Source organism: Pecten maximus, chromosome 5 (assembly GCF_902652985.1).
Source record: "Pecten maximus chromosome 5, xPecMax1.1, whole genome shotgun sequence".
Classification (NCBI taxonomy): Eukaryota; Metazoa; Mollusca; class Bivalvia; order Pectinida; family Pectinidae; genus Pecten; species Pecten maximus.
This window is the reverse complement of record NC_047019.1, coordinates 26220809-26245114: the sequence shown is the minus strand read 5'-3', so window position 1 is coordinate 26245114 and position 24306 is coordinate 26220809. Positions and strand designations below refer to the sequence as shown.

Sequence of the window (24306 nt, the reverse complement as noted above, 5' to 3'; positions counted from 1 at the left end):
TATATAACTATATATAAATTTAAAATCATTGTTGGAGAATATTATCAAGCTTGATTTAAAAAGAAATATATAAGAAACTATGAAAAATAGAAGTGTCTGTAACCATTCATTTTAAATGCTTATATCAGTGCCAAACAGTAACATTACAATACTGAAGATCCTACAAGAATGCATATATATGTTAACACTTATAAGCAGAAAGCTGTGTAAACTTGTCACTTACACCAGCACCTTGTATGTTACTCCATTTGGTTTGTTTACAAACATCAATCCATAGGTAAACAGTGTTTTAAAACCCATAAACATATATTTATAGATAATGTTTTTGATATACCGGTAGGCTTGTGTATGACTATGCAGAAAAAGAAATCACTTTTTAAAGATTGTGAAATTTAGTTATGAATGCATTATTTGCAACCACTGTGTTTTAGAAACAACTATACTAGTAATGAAGTATAATTTAATATTAATCTGTAGTTTATATATCAGTAACGTTAATTATGTTGTGATAGTAAATGGAGTATGCTTTCCTCTTCAGATCAGCCTACCCATGTGTCCCAAGTAAACGTGGAATACCCGATGAACTCACCAGCTGGTAAGTCTAAATGATGGAACGCCCTTTTATATCAATAATACAGCCAAACAATAAGGTGTTGCGATCATACAGGTGGATTTATCAGGTATGAGTGCCATTCAACGCCCTCTGTGAATATGAACGTGGAACGAAGCGAAGGTTACTGTTTGTAAATCACAAGTGCATAATTGGCCTACGCCTCAATTTTTTATCAGTGTTCATGTTGGGTGTCAAAGCGGAATGGCAACTGGACCAAAACAGTTGTTCAGATTTGACAGGGTTTAAATTATTCAGGTTAGTTTTACATTGGCATTTCTACAGGATTGGTTTAAATAAATCATACAGGTATGCATGGGGCCCAGCATATTTAAATTAAAATTCATATATTCACAATGTTGTTTTTTACCTGGTAAATATGATATAAAGTGACAAATAAATTACTTATTCATGGATTGTTATGTAATTACCATGCAAAATGTTCTTATTAAAATTTCAATCACATGACAATTTAAACAAGGAATTTTAGTTCAGCTTCTTTATAAATGTATATACATTTGATGTGTACATGTGAATATATATATTTGAATAGATTTGTACGTCCATATGTAATAAATCTTGATTGAATATGAAACATAAATGTTCAGATATTAGTAAAATGTACATTGAAATCATAAAAACTCACAAATTGACTTGATTTTACTGAACATACTTATTTATCAATTAGTTCCAGGTTAAAGTAACAATGGTTATTTGTTCACATCAAACCTGTCATTGATTGAATGATGTAATTGTCAATCAGCTTCAGGCAATTAATTATCCAAAAAGATTTCAGATTGCTTGAAGCAGTATAAACATGTAGTGTGTATCAACTGTAAAAATGAAATTGGCCAGCTTTTGAAATTATTAATCTGTCTGAATGTAAACAAACCTCCCGATATGATTTTACATGCAATATCAGTATAGGGAGTTACAGCCCTCGAATTCCTGTTATCAGTCAGACAGTTGTTAGGCAGGCACAGGTATAAGTCAGCAATGTTTATAGTGACCATCGTGTTATCTACATTGTATATTACCTCTTATCCTACTCTTGTACTCCACAGAAATATATCTTGCAACGAAATATGTCTTGCAACTTTGGTATGTCCTAATACTACTAAAAATAGTTACATCTGTGTGTCCGTGGGAGTCAAGTATAGTGGATAATTGACGCAAAAAATATTGATATTGTGGTAGATTTTATTACAAATGATCACTTTAGACAGGTATTTATATATCTGATGATGAAAGTTGACAAAGTTTCCAGGGGCCGGTTCTTGTTATCTATGCAAATGAGTTGACTTTATAACATGTTGATGGTTTTGAAGGAGTTTGTTCTGACAGCGAGATATTTCATTTTCTGTGAAATTGGTCCATTAAATTAATTCTGGACTGTTTGATACCGTGGAAATGTATCATAGTTTAACATAACATTGTTGGATGCTATTGGATATTGGCGTGTGTGGACTATTTTCTCCTGTTCTGTGTGTGGTGTTCTTTGACATGCTTGGAATTCTCAGTACAATTTTGTGTTAAGGAGTGTACATCAGATAAAAACTATGTGATAATCATAATAGGAAAATTCTGGTGTGAGTTTTGGACAATTTTAGTATGTCACGTAAGTATTTTGATTTATATATTAGGTAATTGAATGTTGTACCAGAAAATGGTTGTGATTTAAAAATAGATTTAGGTTTGAAAATGTTCGACTGTCAAAGAGGGTGTCATAAAAGACTTAATCTCACTTATTCAGGCCTAAATGATTGCTGATATACTAAAAAAGAAAAGATACATAGTTGCAAATGATAATGATATGGGTATTAAAGCGATGTGAATCCAAATTTCATTTTAACAATTCTATTACATCTTTATATCCTGTTTGGAAAGTCATATAAGTCACTGAGACGAAAAAGAAATTTAAACATACATGTTTAATTAAATATTTGTACAAAAATAGGTAAACAGGTTTCAACTGCAGTGGGAATAACAGAATACACTTATTGGCTGACAGAATTTGGTCAATGTGTGATTGGAGTTTTACAAGCTGATTATTTGAATACAAGCTAACAAAGCTGATGAAATGTGTAAATTCTACCTATAATACATATTTTAGTGATACACAACACAAGTTCAAAAGGTGATGGCAGTGACAAAATGACAGATTATAAACTTATGTAGTGCAAGGGCGGGGTCACAGTTTGAAAATACATGATGTACCTATACAGGTACACTGCATGTATATATAGATTTGTTTACATTTGATAGAGAATTAAATGTGAATCATTGACTCTAATCACCTAGTGATCATGTACGTATGTCAAATGTAATATAGTATATACTGGAAAAAGTAAGGATGGTAAAGACTGACGTTTGTTTACAATCAAGAAATTAAATGTCTTAATCAATAAAAAAATTCATGCAGACCTTCTTTACCACATGGCTTGCGTGGGATTATTTTTCAAATCCAAAGGTCGAAGGTCAAGGTAAATTTTCTTATAATAGAAAATTTGTTTCCATGGGATAACTGAAGTTCCCTTTGGCTGATCAAACTGGGACTTCCTGTAGGTTTTTCTTACCAAAAGTGCTTGCTTGGGATTGCTTTTCAGGTCAGAAGGTAAAAATAATTTTTTTTTTCCCTTTTGTTAACTTTTGTTAAGTTCTTTTCGGCCTACCAAACTCAATTTTCATTGCTGGTTTTTCTTATCATATGTCCTTGCTTGGGAGTGTTTGTGACTGGTCCAAAGGTTAAATATTAAGGTTACTGTTACTAAAAATTAGTAAAAAAAATCTGTGCAATAACTCTTGTAAACATCCACTTGTATGGAATTCTTGTATTATATAAGAACAAAGATGGTGTAGTGGTATAAGATGCAGGTATTTCTAGCTAGGCAATTAGGTGCAGTAGATGGTGACTGCGAGTTTGAGGTCCAGGTCATGAAATTGTCTTCCTTTGTCATCTGTGTTTCCATGTTATGTACCTAAATGTGGAATACAAAGACGAAACAGAAGCAAACATGGATGGAAAAATGAACCATAAAGTATAGACAGCAGGATTGAGCTGTGTAGCATTATCAATAGGCTTGTTGTCCTCTACATGTGGCACTCACAGAGATTTCATGGTTATGCATAGGATTGTGGAACGATTTTGCAGATACCAGGAGCTGTATGATGTAGTCTATACCCCCGGTAATTAGATTGACATGAACCGCTTAAGGACACAAAAATGAACAAAAAAAGCAATTCTGGAGAAATAGGTTTGCAGGATGGAGAGGAGGCAGCAGACATATATATGAGTCATGATTTTATCATCATCATCATCTAAACGTGATTTTATTTTATTAAAGCAAAACTGGCTTACCAGAGAAAAGTAGCTACATATGAGGGTAATTCTGTTCTAGGGGTCTGAATGTTCCTTATTGTAGACTGGCACTCAATAAACCTTAAGGTCATATTAAGGAATTAAGTATTTTTAATGAAATTATAGTTCACTGCTGCCGAAATCTTTCATAGAGATTAAAGGGCATAAAGAAATTTCTTGTCATTTTGAAAATAAACTACAGAAGGTCAATCTTTTATTTTCTTGATGGGTTTTAGAGGTTTCATTTTTCATTATTGTCCAGGGAAAAAAAAATGAAATATAGATAGTCACACCTTAAAAGTGAAAAATTATAGAGGAAATTATAGTCAGTTTCACAATTTCCATTAAATATGTTTTGTTTCATATGTTTAGTAAAAGAACGAAAGTTTGAATCATTGAAAAAGTTTTTGCAATATATGAATATTTTAAACATCTTAAAACGTCAGATAAAATATACGACTTTCTTCATGGCGGTACATTTTAGTAGTGTCCAGTATGAGGAATAATTCCCTCATTAGGGTAAACAAACTGTGCTGTAATGGTGTTGATAGTAGAAGATGGGTATGTAAGTTATCTGAGGTATTTAGTCTATGGTTAGAATGTAGTAGATTACCAGCCTGTACTGAAAACAAATGGTGAAGTACTTGTATGACACTACAATTGTAGTTCACGGGAAACATGCTGGTAGTATATAGTAGGCCACACTTACTACAGTAGGTAGTGTGTTACATGTACACAAGACTAACAATATATTGTACACTTTTGCTGTCTGTGAGTTTTCTGATGGAAAGGGATAACACATCAAGTTTCATGGCGACAAGCTGCTAGATTTAACTTTGTAGATTGTGGTACCATGGCTCTGCCCTGTACCTTGGTGATTAACCCTTTTGTCCTTAAGTACTGTATGACCCAGCATCTCCTGCATGACACTGCAATGATTGTTACTAAGATACAGTGTCAAGGTCAAAGAGATTTTGATTGTTATGTGTAGGTTTTGGTACGTGACCTTCTGAGAAAGCTGAATGATATTCATCTGTCTGCTTTTGTGTAGACATTTTCTTTTTTTATGACATTTGTTTGTTGTGTTATATGTTGCACAAGATTAGCACACATCACTCTCACTATAGTTAAATGTCAGCTGCTCTCTACCAATTATAACTTGGCAAGGAAGAATTTCTATTTAGCTCTATGGGTGGAACACTATGGTGGAAAGCCTAAATAGATCTATGGGTGGAACACTGTGGTGGAAAGTCTTAGATCTATGGGTGGAACACTGTGGTGGAAAGTCTTAGATCCATGGGTGGAACACTGTGGTGGAAAGTCTTAGATCCATGGGTGGAATACTGTGGTGGAAAGTCTTAGATCCATGGGTGGAACACTATGGTGGAAAGTCTTAGATCCATGGGTGGAACACTGTGGTGGAAAGCCTTAGATCCATGGGTGGAACACTGTGGTGGAAAGCCTTAGATCCATGGGTGGAACACTGTAGTGGAAAGTCTTAGATCCATGGGTGGAGCACTGTAGTGGAAAGTCTTAGATCCATGGGTGGAATACTGTGGTGGAAAGCCTTAGATCCATGGGTGGAACACTGTAGTGGAAAGTCTTAGATCTATGGGTGGAACACTGTGGTGGAAAGCCCTTACTCCATGGGTGGAACACTGTGGTGGAAAGTCTTATATCCATGGGTGGAACACTGTGGTGGAAAGCCTTAGATCCATGGGTGGAACACTGTGGTGGAAAGCCTTAGATCCATGGATAGAACACTGTGGTGGAAAGTCTTAGATCCATGGGTGGAACACTATGGTGGAAAGTCTTCGCTCCATGGGTGGAACACTATGGTGGAAAGTCTTAGATCCATGGGTGGAACACTATGGTGGAAAGTCTTCGCTCCATGGATAGAACACTGTGGTGGAAAGTCTTAGATCCATGGGTGGAACACTGTGGTAGAAAGCCCTTACTCCATGGGTGCACGTGGAACACTGTGGTGGAAAGTCTTAGATCCATGGGTGGAACACTGTGGTGGAAAGCCTTAGATCCATGGGTGGAACACTGTGGTGGAAAGTCTTAGATCCATGGGTGGAACACTGTGGTGGAAAGCCTTAGATCCATGGGTGGAACACTGTGGTGGAAAGTCTTAGATCCATGGGTGGAACACTGTAGTGGAAAGGAACACTGTGGTGGAAAGGAACACTGTGGTGGAAAGGAACACTGTGGTGGAAAGGAACACTGTGGTGGAAAGGAACACTGTGATGGAAAGTCTTAGATCTATGGGTGGAACACTGTAGTGGAAAGTCTTAGATCCATGGGTGGAACACTGTAGTGGAAAGTCTTAGATCCATGGGTGGAACACTGTGGTGGAAAGTCTTAGATCCATGGGTGGAACACTGTGGTGGAAAGACTTAGATCCATGGGTGGAACACTGTGGTGGAAAGTCTTAGATCCATGGATAGAACACTGTGGTGGAAAGTCTTAGATCCATGGGTGGAACACTGTGGTGGAAAGTCTTAGATCCATGGGTGGAACACTGTGGTGGAAAGTCTTAGATCCATGGGTGGAATACTGTGGTGGAAAGTCTTAGATCCATGGGTGGAACACTATGGTGGAAAGTCTTAGATCCATGGGTGGAACACTGTGGTGGAAAGCCTTAGATCCATGGGTGGAACACTGTGGTGGAAAGCCTTAGATCCATGGGTGGAACACTGTAGTGGAAAGTCTTAGATCCATGGGTGGAGCACTGTAGTGGAAAGTCTTAGATCCATGGGTGGAATACTGTGGTGGAAAGCCTTAGATCCATGGGTGGAACACTGTAGTGGAAAGTCTTAGATCCATGGGTGGAACACTGTGGTGGAAAGCCCTTACTCCATGGGTGGAACACTGTGGTGGAAAGTCTTAGATCCATGGGTGGAACACTGTGGTGGAAAGCCTTAGATCCATGGGTGGAACACTGTGGTGGAAAGCCTTAGATCCATGGATAGAACACTGTGGTGGAAAGTCTTAGATCCATGGGTGGAACACTATGGTGGAAAGTCTTCGCTCCATGGGTGGAACACTATGGTGGAAAGTCTTAGATCCATGGGTGGAACACTATGGTGGAAAGTCTTCGCTCCATGGATAGAACACTGTGGTGGAAAGTCTTAGATCCATGGGTGGAACACTGTGGTAGAAAGCCCTTACTCCATGGGTGCACGTGGAACACTGTGGTGGAAAGTCTTAGATCCATGGGTGGAACACTGTGGTGGAAAGCCTTAGATCCATGGGGGGAACACTGTGGTGGAAAGTCTTAGATCCATGGGTGGAACACTGTGGTGGAAAGCCTTAGATCCATGGGTGGAACACTGTGGTGGAAAGTCTTAGATCCATGGGTGGAACACTGTAGTGGAAAGGAACACTGTGGTGGAAAGGAACACTGTGGTGGAAAGGAACACTGTGATGGAAAGTCTTAGATCTATGGGTGGAACACTGTAGTGGAAAGTCTTAGATCCATGGGTGGAACACTGTAGTGGAAAGTCTTAGATCCATGGGTGGAACACTGTGGTGGAAAGTCTTAGATCCATGGGTGGAACACTGTGGTGGAAAGACTTAGATCCATGGGTGGAACACTGTGGTGGAAAGTCTTAGATCCATGGATAGAACACTGTGGTGGAAAGTCTTAGATCCATGGGTGGAACACTGTGGTGGAAAGACAAGGGTTTTGTGGTTTTATCCTTAGTGGAGGCATTGAATCATGATGTCCTATGCTGTATCAATACCCGTGTAGGGACTCCAAAGGAAATATTCACAAAAAAGTATACAAAACATTGAGCATAATTATTAATACTTACAGTGCAGAAAACTTGAGAATGTACTGTTAAACCATAAAGGATAGAAACATTGCCATAGTGTAAAGTACTATAGCTGCTATGTACCAAATTAGCTATAGGAAACTTTCTCTTTAGCACAGTCAGTGAGTCTAGTAAAAAGTCAGAGGTCAAGCCCTTGATCAGTGCATGTGATGGCACCGACAGCATTGCAAGGACCTGTATTTTTCATGTCACAGGATGGCATAACAAATGACAATTGTAATTGACATAGTACTCAAAGATATAAGATCATTTTCATTTGAATCACATGCATAAGTGATTACAGTATATGCACAACACACTCTACACTGTGTTGAACTTGAAATTGGAAAAAATAATGAAATAAACAAGCTTTAGAAAAAACAATATATAGATAATGTTTTCAATATTATTGAATTTTAGTAAACAATTAAAGAAGCTTGATGACCTCCCAATTTACTAGGTCTGAATATAATGTGTATCCAAATCAGTTAACAAAATGTTACACGACAGATTTATTTTCCACAGGTGTGAGTCCTGCTGATCCTAACGAGGGCAGTCTATATCCCACCATGGATAAGGAACCAAGTGGCCCAGCGCCCATTGGATTTGAAGGTCATGGTAAGTACTATCACTGAGCTGCCTATCTGATGTCAGTCACTTACCTCATATTGTCTCGAATTCCTTATGATGTACATCTGTATAATTGCTGTTTGTTATATTAATTGTCTCCTTGCCCATAGTCATGCTTTTCAATACATGCCTGTACTCTATAGATATTTTTGAACAAAAATTGAACTGTTCGTTTATGTAATTACTGTAGAAACAGCAATATAAAATGAAATGCAGAATAACTACAAAACAAATGAGAGAATGTGAATTAGCTGTCTTGTATTCATACTATAAAGTTCAGTTAAAAACCTGGTCAGTTTAGGAAGCAATTGTGTTGTGATTTTCTTCATTTGTAAGAGTGGACTAAAACGAATTGGTTTTACATTGTTCAACCAACTCCAATTATTAAATGTATTATAACTTGAAAGACTCTGATTCTGGCTGTCTATTTCAAGAGCTTCAAACTTACAATGCATTGCATGCAGTGCGTGTCTAAGATTCAATCCTATTCTTCCATGTTAACATAAGTCCATATTTATATATATATGTATATCCATATATTTATTAACCTCTTCCTCTTTTCTCCCTTGCTTACTCTCCCTTTCATATGGACATTATCAAAATAGAAAGTATCGGAACTGGAGTAGGTTGTTTAGATAATGGAACAGAATTTGTAGGAAATGGAGGACAGTTTGTAGTGGGAGGTGGAGCAGAAATTGTAGAGGATGAACCAGAATTTGTAGAAAGTAGGATAGATTATGTCGAAAATGGAGCAGAATGTGCCGAAATTGAAGTGGAGCAACAGAATGGAATGGCTTTACCGAACGTGGACAAACAGGAAAATGGCATTGTGAACTTTGATTTCCCAGGACTCACTAAATTAGGTCAATAGATATTCATTGTTGAAAAAAAACTATGCATGCTTCAAATTATAGCATTAAATGTTTTGCAGTATGATTTTTTTTATGTATGCATGGTTGTCAGATTAATGTCAAACATACATTTATTTTGGGAAACATTGTAAAACTAGTTTAAATTCTGTTTGTGTTAATATAGATGGCTATAATAATGATTAAAATAGAATACAACGTTTCGTACTTCTGAGAATTACTCACTGCAAATTTAACATAAAACCTATGTCGAGAAAACCAGAGAGAGCAAATTGATATGTCCTATTTTACTCTGTTTAGGCATCAGTCAAACAAGATAATATTGTAATTTGAGTTTATTTGAAGACAAAAATATGATGGAAATCAAAAGGCAGGTGGTTTTGAACAATTTTTTTGCTGAATTATACTGATTTATAAGATAAGGGACACATTCATCTGTACCTGGAAAGCTTATTACATTATTAATGTTTACATGACCATAGACTTGACAGTTTAATGTTGCTGGTCAATAGTATATATCCATAGTGACAAGATTATAAATAACCTCTCTATGTAACAGCTGTACTACAATTTTACTACAAACTCACTAACAAGCTAAAAGGACAGAAAAACTGTGATTTGTCATCATTTTCTGTCCCACATATCCCCAAACCTTCCAACTCCCGAAAACTTAAGGTCATATATATTTTATCATTGTTGTAAGTGATTCCAGTACTGATGCATGAAACCTGTAAACAAAATCAATCGGTCAGAAATCAGAATGGCCTAGCCTGGGTAATGGCTGAATGTTGACTGCCAGACAGTTGTGTCAACAAAGCAATACAGTGGAACTGTTTGTTCTTTTGATCGCAATTTAAAATCACCTGTCTACCACTAGGGATTAGAAAAGTGGAAATTCGCTCGCCAAAGTGGAAATTCCTACCACTTTTGGCTTAACCTACCAGAGGTTTTTAGTAGTTTCCACTTTATTTTTTATATTTCCGCAAAATGTTTCCTATTACCACTGCTTTAATAGTCTTTCCACGGATTTATCATTCTTACCACTAGCTGTTTATTCTTTCCAGTACAATTTAGTAATTACCACTAATTATATATAATTTGGTTTAATTGGTAAAAGTAGACCGCTAGTAACTATAAATCGTTCATCTGTTTCAGAATACTTGCCGATGGCCTCGTCACGGCTGAGCGCGTTCACCTGTGTGTCAAACGTGCCCCGTGACGATGGCAAGTAAAGGCTTCATACAGTGAACGCGCTGTAAGTTTAGCTGAACCATAGCTCTTGACGACCATGGAATTATTAAATGTATATGAACCAACTGATTTATGGTTGTTTTGTTTTCATTTCCATCCACTATTTTTACAGTTGAAATCAAAATCCTTTGATGTACAGCCGGGGACGTCGTCCCCGATTCAGCGCTGCGTTTGCTGTGGGTACATATCGGTAGGTATCTAGATGTGCTGCTAAGTGAATTAAAATCACCTTGTAAAACCATATGACTATCTTCTGAGAGATGTATTTACCTGAATTATTAAAATGTCACACACAAAGTTGTATTACGGTGTTTGTTTTCACTTCCAACGGAGAGATCTCGACATATGTGTCTGTGTATTGATAGCAGGTCGAGAGCACCAACACTGTTACGTAGGTGTGACACGTGGGAACACACTGTAAGTTTAGCTGAACCATAGCTCTTGACGACCATGGAATTATTAAATGTACATGAACCAACTGATTTATGGCTGTTTTGTTTTCATTTCCATCCATTATTATTTTAGTTGAAATCAAAATCCATTGATGTACAGCCGGGGACGTCGTCCCCGATTCCGCGCTGCGTTTGCTGTGGGTACATATCGGTAGGTATCTAGATGTGCTGCTAAGTGAATTAAAATCACCTTGTAAAACCGTATGACTATCTTCTGAGAGATGTATTTACTGGAATTATTAAATGTCCCACACAAAGTTGTATTACGGTGTTTGTTTTCACTTACAACGGAGAAATCTCGGCATATGTGTCTGTGTATTGATAGCAGATCGAGAGCACCAAAACTGTTACGTAGGTGTGACACGTGAATCTCGGCCGAGTTGTGTGCGCTAGACTTTATATTTTGCTGAAACTGTAATAGATTCTACTGGATTATTCGATTTTAAACGACAATACATTGTAGATATGTTTTTACCGTTTTGCATGACTTCTGCATGTACGGACTATCCGCGTTGTCTTTGATGACCTTTCACCTTCAATAGACGGCGCTGTGTTTAATAACTTCAGGAAGTCTACACAACGGTCACGTTTATAAGGCAAGATTTGGTTTTTTGATATTTGTAGATTACAGCAATTCGACTGCTAGGCCTCCAACCACGGACTTGGTATTTAGTCCTTGAAAAATACGGCCAGCGACAGCGAGGATGGGATATCTTACGATATTTGTTCTCAATTCATTTCAGAAGGATCGTCAAACTAGAGACCTGTTATTACACGTGATTAACTGATATATGCACGTCGATGGTCAAATAAGTGAAAACAATAGTTTGTCTTCATTACATCCATGGGTTAAGTCATTTCGTAGATCATATGGGTGTCGGACCTAAAGTGTATATAGGTCCTATATCACATGTGATGATTTTGGTAAAAGTAGGCGTCTGAAAGTTTACCCGCGGCGACTCGATTTTCAAGATGGGTTATAAGTTATCAAGAAAGTTTTTTGTTTTAATAACAAAACGATTATTGTTTTTGTTTGTTCTCTTTTAGCGTTTTAACTATGTAAAAAGCGGAATACATTCCTCATTCACCCATTAAATATTTGAAATAAATTGTGTATCAAATAATGTATAGTCGGTTTTTAGCAAGTTTTCTCCAGAAGTATTCTATATCTATGTCCCTGGTATAACTAAATAATAACCCTGCTATAGTCCTATTACACACGTATCTTGCTCGGTCGGGTACGGACTCGTCTTATAAAAGTGTCAGCTGTCAATCAAGTTAACTGATAAACGTGTGATAGTCCGTTATGAACCAAGATTCGTAAGTCTACCAAATTAACTATTACGGTGGGTTGACAGACATATTTTCAAAGATAGTATTATTGCAATCTTTTTACATGTTACAAAATAATTTGATTGTTGAAATTTGGATACACCGAAGTAACCAAGTGACCATAAACTCGTCAAAAAATAAAAACACGATTTAAATCACATTACAGTGGACCCGCGATAATCCGGACGCCGATAGTCCGGAAAACTCACAGCCCGGACGGAAATGCACGGGAACGGATTTCCGTAACGTTATTTGTACTCACCAGTGGGAAGGGAACGTACTTTTCATTAGTAAATTTCCCTCAACATATGCATTATACAGAAAAATTAGAAATATTATATTACCAATAGACCTTCAGTTGAAATTGTTTGATGCTTTAATCTCCCCCATACTTTTATACTCGTCTGAGATTTGGGGGTTTGAAAATGCTAAGGTGTGTGAGAAGTTGCATGTACAATTCTGTAAAAAAGTTTTAAATGTTCGTAGTTCCACAGAAAATATAATGGTATATGGTGAAACGGGTAGATATCCTCTAAATGTTGAAATTAAGTCTAGAATGATAATGTTCTGGTATAAATTAATTACAGGTGAAAATAAATTATCAAGTCTAATGTACAAGCTTATACTGAATTTACATGTAAATGATTTTTCTGGTTTCAAATGGATTTCTTATATAAAGGATATACTTAATAGTACAGGGCTAAGTTACGTTTGGTTACATCAAAATAGCTGCACTATGAATAAAAATTACCTCAAATTACGGTTCAAAACTATCCTGCACGATCAATTTATACAACAGTGGTATACTGATATTGACAAATCTTCCCGTGGTAAAACATATGCAGTATTTAAAAATCAGTTCCAGATTGAAAAATATTTAACCATGCTTAAACAAAAAGATAGAATAACAGTATGTAAATTCAGAACTAGTAATATATTTCTTCCGGTAGAGACAGGGCGATGGACCGGAACGTCTCGTCAAAATAGGATTTGTCCGCTATGTTTTACTGGGGTTGGATGCGAGTACCATTATTTATTTTTATGTTCTAGTATATATGTAAATCAAATTCGTAGAAAGTATATACCTAGTTATTATACATGTAACCCATCTATTCATAAAATGAAAGGATTATTATCATTATGCAATATTAGAGTATTATCAAATCTATCTATGTTCATCCAATTACTAGAAAAACATCTAAAAAATAATATGTGAATTTCCAACATCAAATTCTAAAATTTATATAGTGTATACAGTATTGTAAAAATATTGAAATTATATGTTTTAAAACATAATGTTATATAATAAGTACTACTGTATGGTTAAATATACCATCCTGTATTGAACGAACGTTTCATGCAGTGTACACTACAAACTTTGTCTCAATGTATGTTTCACTACTCTGTATAGAATATTATATATTGTATTATGATGTTGTAATTTTTGTTGACCTCTTGTCGCACACAATAGTGTGCCTGAGTGCTAATAAAGATCTCTCTCTCTCAATAATCCGGACGATTTTTTCACCACGAGGAGAAAAAAATGTCGGGCCAAGTCACCCGTGTCGACAGCTGTACAAACTATCGCTTGACACTGTGCGTAGTCATAGCGACCGCTGCCAGGTCATAGCCCCGGGTGTTTACCTGTGTTACAATGTGTAGCTTTTGTTTTTATAACGGTACATTGCTTTTTCTCTACGACCTAAATGTTACAGAATTTATGCACAATCATACATTACGTGATACGATAATTGATTAATCTCAAATACATGTAATAAATTTATGATCGGAAATTAAACACGGATATCGGCTTTGTAACACCGTTACGTGAAACGACGACTCATTGAAAGATGCATGTTATTAATTACATACAAATTTACGTATTAAGCAGTGATCACAAGAACTGGGTTGATTACACACAAATTAGTCAAAAGTCGTCTGATACTTAACTAAGCGTCACATTGTTAAGTGAATACGGGTTTAATAATTATCGGACATACCTAGGAAATCAGATATCCAAACACATGCATTCTGTTGTCCACGTTATATTGCAAGGTTCCCGCCATTAAAAAATAGTCGGCTGCTTTAGTGGATTTCATTTTTTTTTTTTTTTTTCTAATTTTCAAAATGCATCGTCTTAAATTTTATCATTGGTTTAAAAATGATCTCTCCATTGGATTTAATGTACAGTACCAGCAGAGACCTATATACTAAATATATAGGTCCCTGGTACCAGGGTATACATAAACGACCTATTATAATTAACGCAACGGAACTTTTCTAGTAATTTCATGATGTTATTACTTACCATTATAGGGTACAAAAAAATGGCGACGTCAGTCATTTTCATCATCCCACGAAAGATAACAATGAGTTCTTACCTTTCTGTTTTCACAAGATGTCTGGTAGCGACTTGTGGGCAGATAGGTCTACGAAATTAAATGAACTGAAGTGACACTGATTTGTTAATACCGCTGGAATTGATATTTTTGGTTTTATTAACATTCATTTAACTTTAAAGGTAAACACCATCATTTGTACCAGGTCCATAGACGTAGAAATGTATTCACTTGTTTAACGCCTGTCGATTTCAACAACTTATACTATGACCAGTATACAAATCTCGCGTGGACCCACCGTCACCTGTTAATAAAAAAGATCTCCAGAAGAACCGTCTAATCACAATGAATTACAACGAAAGACAGAGTCCGCAATCAAAATGGGATTATCAAGAGGCTTATTATCATTGGTACCCACTTTTATCAATTATTGCAAGCAAAGAAGTGTTCGGTGACCAACTAAGGTAAGATGATTTGACCTATATTGTTTCTACTGGAAAGGCTTGAGTGATCGGATTTGAATTGGTCCCATGTGTTTATCAGTATTTTTTTGTTCTAAACTGTCATTCTGTAGCAATATTTAAATTGCTGTAGTTAAAACAAAACATGTACTAGAAGGACGGGTACGTGATTAATACTCCAGCATATATTAAAAAACTACAATCAGTTGTCATATCGTCATGCCCAGAAACGTAAATGTGTCCATAACGTCACGTGTAGATCATTCATCAGCGCATTTCGCAATTTTAATATATTGTACCATTCATTGTGATGCGATAATGGCAGAAAGATTTATCAAATGATTCATATCCTAGATAGCCAAATTACATTGAAGTACTTATATCCTTGCACTAAGCATGCACCCGTCGTCTTGAGCTACGACATCGCAACTTATGTAGGTCCCTCAGTTGCGGTGGATTGATTTGAGAAAGAAAAAAAATCTTTTAAGAACCTCCTAGGTTGATATCATAAGGATGAATGATTGTCAATGAAACACGTGGCCATTAAAATGACGATTGCCTTCGGTTGTTAGTTCATTTGTTTATTACAGCGCTGTCGGTCGACTGCTAATCAGCGTATCGGTCAGTCACGCTGATTTTGAAGTCTATGACGCCACAGGTTTAACAGTAACTGAAATGGTGGCCAGCAGTATATAGACGAACAGTAACAACACAGCATGTCTGAATACGATCTGGACACGAGATTTGAGGTTGATGATTTCGGCGAATATTGCCGACAAGAAGTCGAAATCCAGTAATATCAGTTTGAGCGTTCAAAAAGAAGAAGATTTTAGTGAAATCGACTCTCAAAATGACCGCTTGGGTAACAAAGAATAATGTATCATACCAGGGGCAAACAGATGCCATACACGACCCAATAATCGGTCAATCACCAATAAAGGTATATTAGTTATGTGTTTACCATTTCTTCCTCGTTACTATAAAAGGAACACGGCATCAATATTTCTTTTAATAAAATAATGTGCTATTTTATTCGCAAATTAATATTCAAATAAGCATACCACAAAAATACAACAGTTCTGGATACTCTGGTTTGTGAGAAAAGACGAAATACAAAGGTACAGTAAACTTATGCGTTGTATTCTATACAAAACCCTCTTTTAGTCATGAAGGATACTTCATTCAGAGAGTAATATATTGTATAGATCATGATCTACAATAGACTAAATCTCTCCCGAATGAAAACCCGTGTTGAAGCCTCCAACACACTTCTAAATAATTATACAGATTTTATCCCTTATTTTACATGTCACTGTCTCATGGATTATCGACGATTAAATGCTTGAGAAAGATATAATCTATGAATTCGCAATGGTTAAAGTGTATGACTTTTTGTAATTGTGTAATAATCGTGAATTGATTGAGATCCTTGTAATTTTACTTTCAATTCGTGTGTCGCAAGTCAACAGACTTTAATAAATAAACAAACATGCTCAGAGAAACAATTGCCAGGTGTGAGATTACGCTCGTCACACCTGTCTCTTACACCACAGGTGTCTGTGATTTCTGGCGTTCTAATTGGCACGCGCCGATAATTACTTGTGAGTTGACGCGTTTGGTTTCCGTGCACTTCAAAAAATTCCGAAAATATGCTTATACAGGTTGTGCGTAAATTTAACTTGAATTCTGTTAAGAATTGCGTTTATACTATAGGGAATTCATGTTGATGAAATCAAACGAATTTTTTTTTTTTCTTTGTATAAAATATGCATGTCTTTGTACAGACACTACAGTACCATGATCAAGAACATCTATCATACACTTCCTGATAAAAAGTCATTGAGAGACTAACCCGTTAGCACACTCAGCTAAAGTAACCGTATTACCAATATTGGGTGAATATTACAGCCTTGACTTTCGAGCTTGTATTAGTTGAAAATAATACATGGTTTTAAACGAATCAAAACTGGCGTTGCATAGTAAACATAGTAGAATCAAATGTTACAAGTTATAAACAACCTGTTATGATAAGAAATTAGTAAGATGATACTCGTTGTATTTGGCCCGTTATAATAGAATATTAGTAAGATGTTACATGTTATATTAATATGGCCCGTTATAATAGAAACTTATATATGTCCCTGGTTTCGGTAGCACTTGTTAATTCACAAAAGTTTATTCAGCACTTACATTATTGTTGTCTAATTCGCATTTATTGTTTCTATATTTTCCTATATGGCGTCTCTGATGTAATGTCACCGAATCAGTCCGTGTTTTTTTTTTCGTTTTGTTGTTGTTGATTTTGTTTACATTAGTTTACTTACGATCAGTCCATGATTTTATGATTCTTACGTAAGTTAAAAACCTGAAATAAAAGACCCGGTAAAGAAGCTAACATTGTCACACAGGTAAACACCCGGGGCTATGATCTGGCAGCGGTCGCTATGACTACGCACAGTGTCAAGCGATAGTCTATACAGCTGTCGACACGGTTGACTTAACCGGGCATCGTCCGGATTACTGGGTGAATTTACTAATGAAAAGTACGTTCCATTCCCAAAGTAGGGTTCCGGAAACGGAATCCGAATTTCCAGACTGGTGAGTACAAATAACATTACGGAAATCCGTTCCCGTGCTATTCCGTCCGGACTGTGAGTTTTCCAGACTATCGGCGTCCGGATTATCGCGGGTCCACTGTACCCTGATTGAAAATAGTGGCAAAATGGGATCCATTGATTTTATTCACACGATAACTTAGCATAAAAGTCGAAAGGGAAAGTGTTTTTCTCTTAATGAAGATATTTTAACTAGAATCTTGATACCTATTAACGCATACTTATTACAAAACCTGAATTTTGCAAATTAATCTATATCTGACATAACATCTTGTGAATATTGTTTTTTTTTTTTTTTTTTTGTATTTTTGGTTTTTCAATCTCTATCACTGTGTGTGCATGTACACTATTGGACAATACATGAAGTAGCACACACCATAGAGACTCCCCGGACGGTCAAAGCTTCCGACAAAACCTTACAAATACTGTATACTGTACCTCGTGGGAACAGTGATATCCTTTACTGTCTGTCCAGTGTAACCGGTTGCTTAGACCCGGGGCAGTAAACGGACAACCATAGGAACACATATCAACACATACACATTTTTTTTTCTCTCACTCCTTTTATTTTTTTTTAATATGCACAAAATATATTTCTATACTACATCTTGTTGATCTTCTTAGCCCTGATCGCCCTCCCACGACAGTAACACACTAACATGTTTTTGGGGGCCGATTTTGGGTAGAATTTTGGCCCCATTTCCCATGGTAAAATTGGATATTTTTCCCAATCCGACCAGTTAAAATTCCCAATCGAATGATCTATAAAACAATTGTCTTTATGAATGCGGATGGTGCCGTCCCGTTTTTTTATTTACCAAAAGCCCTAAGGCCTTCAGGTATACAAGATATATAACATTAAACAAATACTGAGGTGTACAGGAGAGTGTTGCATACATGTACATGAAAATTGTTCGATATATAATCAACACTAATCAATTTTGTCTTTTGCTAGCCAAGTAGAGATATTTACCTTTTGACAACTCTCTAACATTATTAACAGATAAGAGTTGGATTAATTAATAAAAACGGTGGTCTTTTGTAGTAACATTGCTTTATATATTTTACCCTCAGATCTGTATATAATGGACATACCAAAATAAAATGAAACTATGGACCCGTCGTCATCCAATTTCCAGTTCCTGAAGTAAAATCTATGACACTTCTGATTATCAACCATACCTTTTTTTCCCCGGTGGCATATTTCATTCAAAATAATAATAAGAAACTATCAATAATCATTGGATTGCATGTCCGTCGCAGATAATCCTATTACCCGTACACTTCGTATCCGAGAGGATGATGTAGACTAACCTACAATAAAAGTACCAATCTGTAGTTACTGCTAACCACATTTACCTCAATCCGGGACGTAGAATCTAGTTCACTTTTATCATGGAATTCTTTACAATACCGTTAATGTAGTAGTCTGATTGTTGTACCAAACAAATTTCAATACAATATCGCGCTACCGCACTATTTCACAAAATATAACTCGAGAAAAAAGCACACAAACGTTCCCAATCACAGCGCCATCTATTGAAGGTGAAAGGTCATCCAAGACAACACGGATAGTCCGTACATGCAGAAGTCATGCAAAACGGTAAAATGATATCTACAATGTATTGTCGTTTAAAATCGAATAATCCAGTAGAATCTATTACAGTTTCAGCAAAATATAAAGTCTAGCGCACACAACTCGGCCGAGATTCACGTGTCACACCTACGTAACAGTTTTGGTGCTCTCGATCTGCTATCAATACACAGACACATATGTCGAGATCTCTCCGTTGGAAGTGAAAACAAAAACCGTAATAAAACTTTGTGTGGGACTTTTTAATAATTCCGGTAAATACATCTCTCAGAAGATAGTCATACGGTTTTACAAGGTGATTTTAATTCACTTAGCAGCACATCTAGATACCTACCGATATGTACCCACAGCAAACGCAGCGCTGAATCGGGGACGACGTCCCCGGCTGCACATCAAAGGATTTTGATTTCAACTAAAAAAATAATGGATGGAAATGAAAACAAAACAACCATAAAACAGTTGGTTCATATACATTTAATAATTCCATGGTCGTCAAGAGCTATGGCTCAGCTAAACTTACAGTGTGTTCCCACGTGTCACACCTACGTAACAGTGTTGGTGCTCTCGATCTGCTATCAACACACAGACACATATGTCGAGATCTCTCCGTTGGAAGTGAAAACAAACACCGTAATACAACTTTGTGTGGGACATTTTAATAATTTCGGTAAATACATCACTCAGAAGATAGTCATATGGTTTTACATGGTAATTTTGATTCACTTAGCAGCACATCTAGATACCTACCGTCAGATATGTACGCAGCAAACGCAGCGCTGTATCATCAAAGGATTTTGATTTCAACTGTAAAAATAGTGGATGGAAATGAAAACAAAACAACCATAAATCAGTTGGTTCATATACATTTAATAATTCCATGGTCGTCAAGAGCTATGGTTCAGCTAAACTTACAGCGCGTTCACTGTATGAAGCCTTTACTTGCCATCGTCACGGGGCACGTTTGACACACAGGTGAACGCGCTCAGCCGTGACGAGGCCATCGGCAAGTATTCTGAAACAGATGAACGATTTATAGTTACTAGCGGTCTACTTTTACCAATTAAACCAAATTATATATAATTAGTGGTAATTACTAAATTGTACTGGAAAGAATAAACAGCTAGTGGTAAGAATGATAAATCCGTGGAAAGACTATTAAAGCAGTGGTAATAGGAAACATTTTGCGGAAATATAAAAAATAAAGTGGAAACTACTAAAAACCTCTGGTAGGTTAAGCCAAAAGTGGTAGGAATTTCCACTTTGGCGAGCGAATTTCCACTTTTCTAATCCCTAGTGTACTCTTTCACACCCCAGTGATTTCCTGATTATTAGTATAAGGACACATTTTTAAAATTGATTCAATGACAAAAATGTTCATAGTATGAAAAGTCCATCAGAGCAGCTACAGCTCTATAAATGGTCTTTTCCACCCATAGAATTTGTAGTGGTATTCAACTTGTAGCAAACATGTGATATTTGGAAAATTTCATATCACCTTCTTAAAATTGTTGTTTCTGGAAGATTTGTGGTAAGCGATTGAATTTTACTAGCTGATGTACTGGCCATTTTTTGTGAATCCCTTGCTTGAAACATGTTCCAGATGCTTAATATAACCGTGAATGGGCGTGTCATCTCAACATGTCTGCTAAGTGGAGGGATATTGATTGCATTGTCATTAAGTTTTAAATCATACACGGCCATGTCTGTTGACAAAATAAACTGACAACCAAAGGCGGCCCTGCAGGTAGGGCCTAATAATTGTGCCTGCTGTCCCCTTCGCATGATCGTAAAAAGCAACTAAATTGGGGATCTTATCTTTCTCGTCTTTGTAGCAACTTCATTCTTCCTAATGTCTCCTTTGTCACTGCCTCACTTTTGCCCCTAAGTTGAGCATTCACCTCTGTGAGGAAGGCTTGGGTTTCTGTTCCCTGGTCGAGACATACCAGAGTCTATAATAAATGGTAGTTACTACTCCTGCTTAGCGCTCAGCATTTGAGGATAGGACAGTTGGTTCACACATTGTCAGTATAATGTGACCGGGTGGGGTGTCCTGCTGGGTGACTGTCAGTATAATGTGACCGGGTGGGGTGTCCTGCTGGGTGACTTTTGCAGTATGTTCCAGTGAGGCAGTACTACAGAGTTGACATCATTTGAACATACTGCAGCTTCCCAAAATACACAAACATACATCTCATACACAGGGGAGACTATCCTGACATGACCTTAGCTGTTAATAGGACAGTAAGCAATACCAAACCATCCAAAGGCATTTAACAGAGTTTAAATCTTCAATCCATGTTTCTATTTGATAAAATATTATGTTTTTGAATAAAATACATTTGAAAAAATTTTGACACAGCAATGACCTAAAATATTGAGTTTGTAAAGTATAGTAAAGTTTGGTTTGAAGTACGCATAATCTATAAAAAAAAAAAAAAACCACAACTAGCTTTGTGCAAAAACTCCATGAATCTTTTTTTTTTTTTTTTTTTAATCTCTTAAAAAAAATATATAATCGGTTGTAATAGTTGTTACAATTGATCAGATGTATCAATTAAGTAAGACTAGTGTTCTAATCAATCTTGACTTCCTTTGATGGATCATTTAAGTTTGACTAGAACCTAAAAACATGTAAGAGTTGAATTATTGAGGTTTGGAGAAGATTTCAAGTAATGATTAAATGGACAACTCCCTTATATGTATAAATGTTCCCCTGCACTGTGACAATATTTATTTTATTCTGTTCATTATTTAAGTAGTGACTGTTTATCACTGCGGATGTTTTGAGTGATTTACAACATTTCTTGGAAGTGTGATATTGTGTATGGTATTGTTTGAAATTATCTTTATTTAAAGTGCATGTACAACCGTCACATCTCAATAAATGTAATTCACTTCACGTAGCGATTGATCATTAAAATGCGTATCACTTCAATGAAATATGCTTCCCACACGTTATAACTATTGGTATTAATGCTGTAGGGAAAACCTGTAGAGGCTGTCTGGTTTTTGATACTAATTGATAAACAGATTACTCTCTGGTTTACATTGGACAGCTGCCTTTTGTTTAAAAGCAGATATGTACATGTTTGTTACACTGAAGCCTTTGAAGCACAGATATTTTATATTAATGACATACCCAGAATTAAAAACATAAACTTGTTTTACAACAACAACAAAAAACAAAAAAAATGAATTTGTCAAATAATTATTTTGTTTTTGGTTCAGTTAGTAGTCACAGGTCAGCTACATGCTACGATCCAATTTTGTTTATTAGTATCACTATGGTATGAAGGTTTATATAGGTGCCTTGTAGCTTGGATGTGTATTTACTAGGTAGAGTCAGTCGTGCATGAATTTGAACTTTGCGTTTCTCATCATATGTTGTTGTATAGATTTACCTGTGTGTTTCTTATCATGTGAGCCCGCATATACTCCAATGTAAAAAGTAGATCGACCTTCGTGTATTTATATATCGGAGAGTCTGTATATATACAAATCACAGAGGAATGTCTGACACTGTACCACTGAATCCGTCTAACCAGGGGTACGGAGCCATCTACCCCGACCCTCAGTCCCAGGAGGGCGGGGCAGGGTATGAGGATGCGGTGGATATGCCTAGCGGTATGGGTATATTTTTGCAGGTTTTTAAGATATCTACCACGGTAAATCTTGTAAAGATTTCTGTCACAGATGTTTTGTTACCTTGGTGTTGGTTCATATGATAGGTGTATATTATCTAGTACAGTTGCTTATATAATATATTTATGTCAGTTAAAACTTGTCTAGTACATTAAATAAGAGACCATATGTGGAAAGATTAACTGAACAATTATTGTCAGATTTAATGAAGGGTCAGTAAATATTATCATCAGATACTTCTATTACAAGGTATTAAATTGTAAGGAAACTGTTGGTGTACTAATTACATTCTGAGAAAGAAAATCATCAGTTTGCATTGAGTTTTAGGTTGAAACATATCAACATTTAAATCACAATACACAAGATAACTATTCATGGGTTTTGAAGCATTTAGTTTCAAGTATAATCAGAAAAACTGTTTGAAAACTGATTTTACACAATTTTGAAAAGTATGCACTGTCAAATTGTTGTCTACATACTGATGAAAACAGGTCATGAAGCACAGTTTGTCAAAGTGGTTCAGTCTACTGTCAAGTAGGAGATAATTTGTCTCCATTTTGTTTTAATTATATAGGCAGTCAGACCTCTGATGCTTCCTGTTTCACCCAACATAAAGGGGATAATTATAATCACTATTACAAAGTCCTCCCTGTGTCAATTAAATGTTGTCACTAACATTTATTACCAAGCTTCCTTTTGGGCGTGGTTACTTCCATATTTTGCAATGATACAGTTTAAGCCACAAAGTATATTTAAAACATGATATACAAACTCAAATTTTAGGTCACTGGTACGAAGTCCAAGCGAGCTATTGCTATTCCCCTGGCATTGTCAGTAGACAGCTAGGTTAAAGTTATATAAAGCAGTGTTGTGTCAAGACCTTTCCATTGGTCCTAGGTTTGCAGTCCTTCTGACTTTGAATGTGACCTTTGACCTAGTTTTGATAAACATCCTTGGCCAGGGTATATTAACTATACGAGATAGAGCTTTGATATTTGTCATTTGTGAAAAGACATTTCAATTGATAATACATTAGCAGACTTGCTGGCATCGACCGTGACCTTTAATAAACTTTCAAAAATCCAATTCCAAATTTCAACCAAGTCAATGAGCGATGATGCATGTTGGGTCACCATGATATAAGTTTGAGTGACATCATACCAAGTTTAATGATATATGGTGCCGTAAGGACCTGGAAACATCTTAAAATACCAGAAAAAAATAAATATTTAGGGCAAAACAGTCCGAACAGAGGTGTCTTGTTCAATGCTCCTTTCGACCTGTGTTGAAGCTCGGTATCAGAAACTGAGAAACAGGCTGGTCTGTACATGT

The 24306-nt window shown here is 36.3% G+C and overlaps 1 protein-coding gene across 13 annotated transcripts in view; it reads left to right on the top strand.

Moving 5' to 3' along the window:
* The window catches only part of LOC117327678 (anoctamin-4-like), an 85286-nt gene that overhangs the window by 8497 nt on the left and 52483 nt on the right, over positions 1–24306 (top strand). For 9 of the 13 annotated variants that reach the window (XM_033884774.1, XM_033884767.1, XM_033884771.1 and 6 more), the window contains exons 2-3: positions 539–595; positions 8315–8407. In XM_033884774.1, the coding sequence (XP_033740665.1) occupies positions 539–595; positions 8315–8407 (150 nt within the window). Of the gene's footprint in view, positions 1–538; positions 596–8314; positions 8408–22826; positions 22957–24306 lie in introns of those variants that run through there. The other 4 variants (XM_033884778.1, XM_033884776.1, XM_033884772.1 and 1 more) reach the window with 1 other exon arrangement.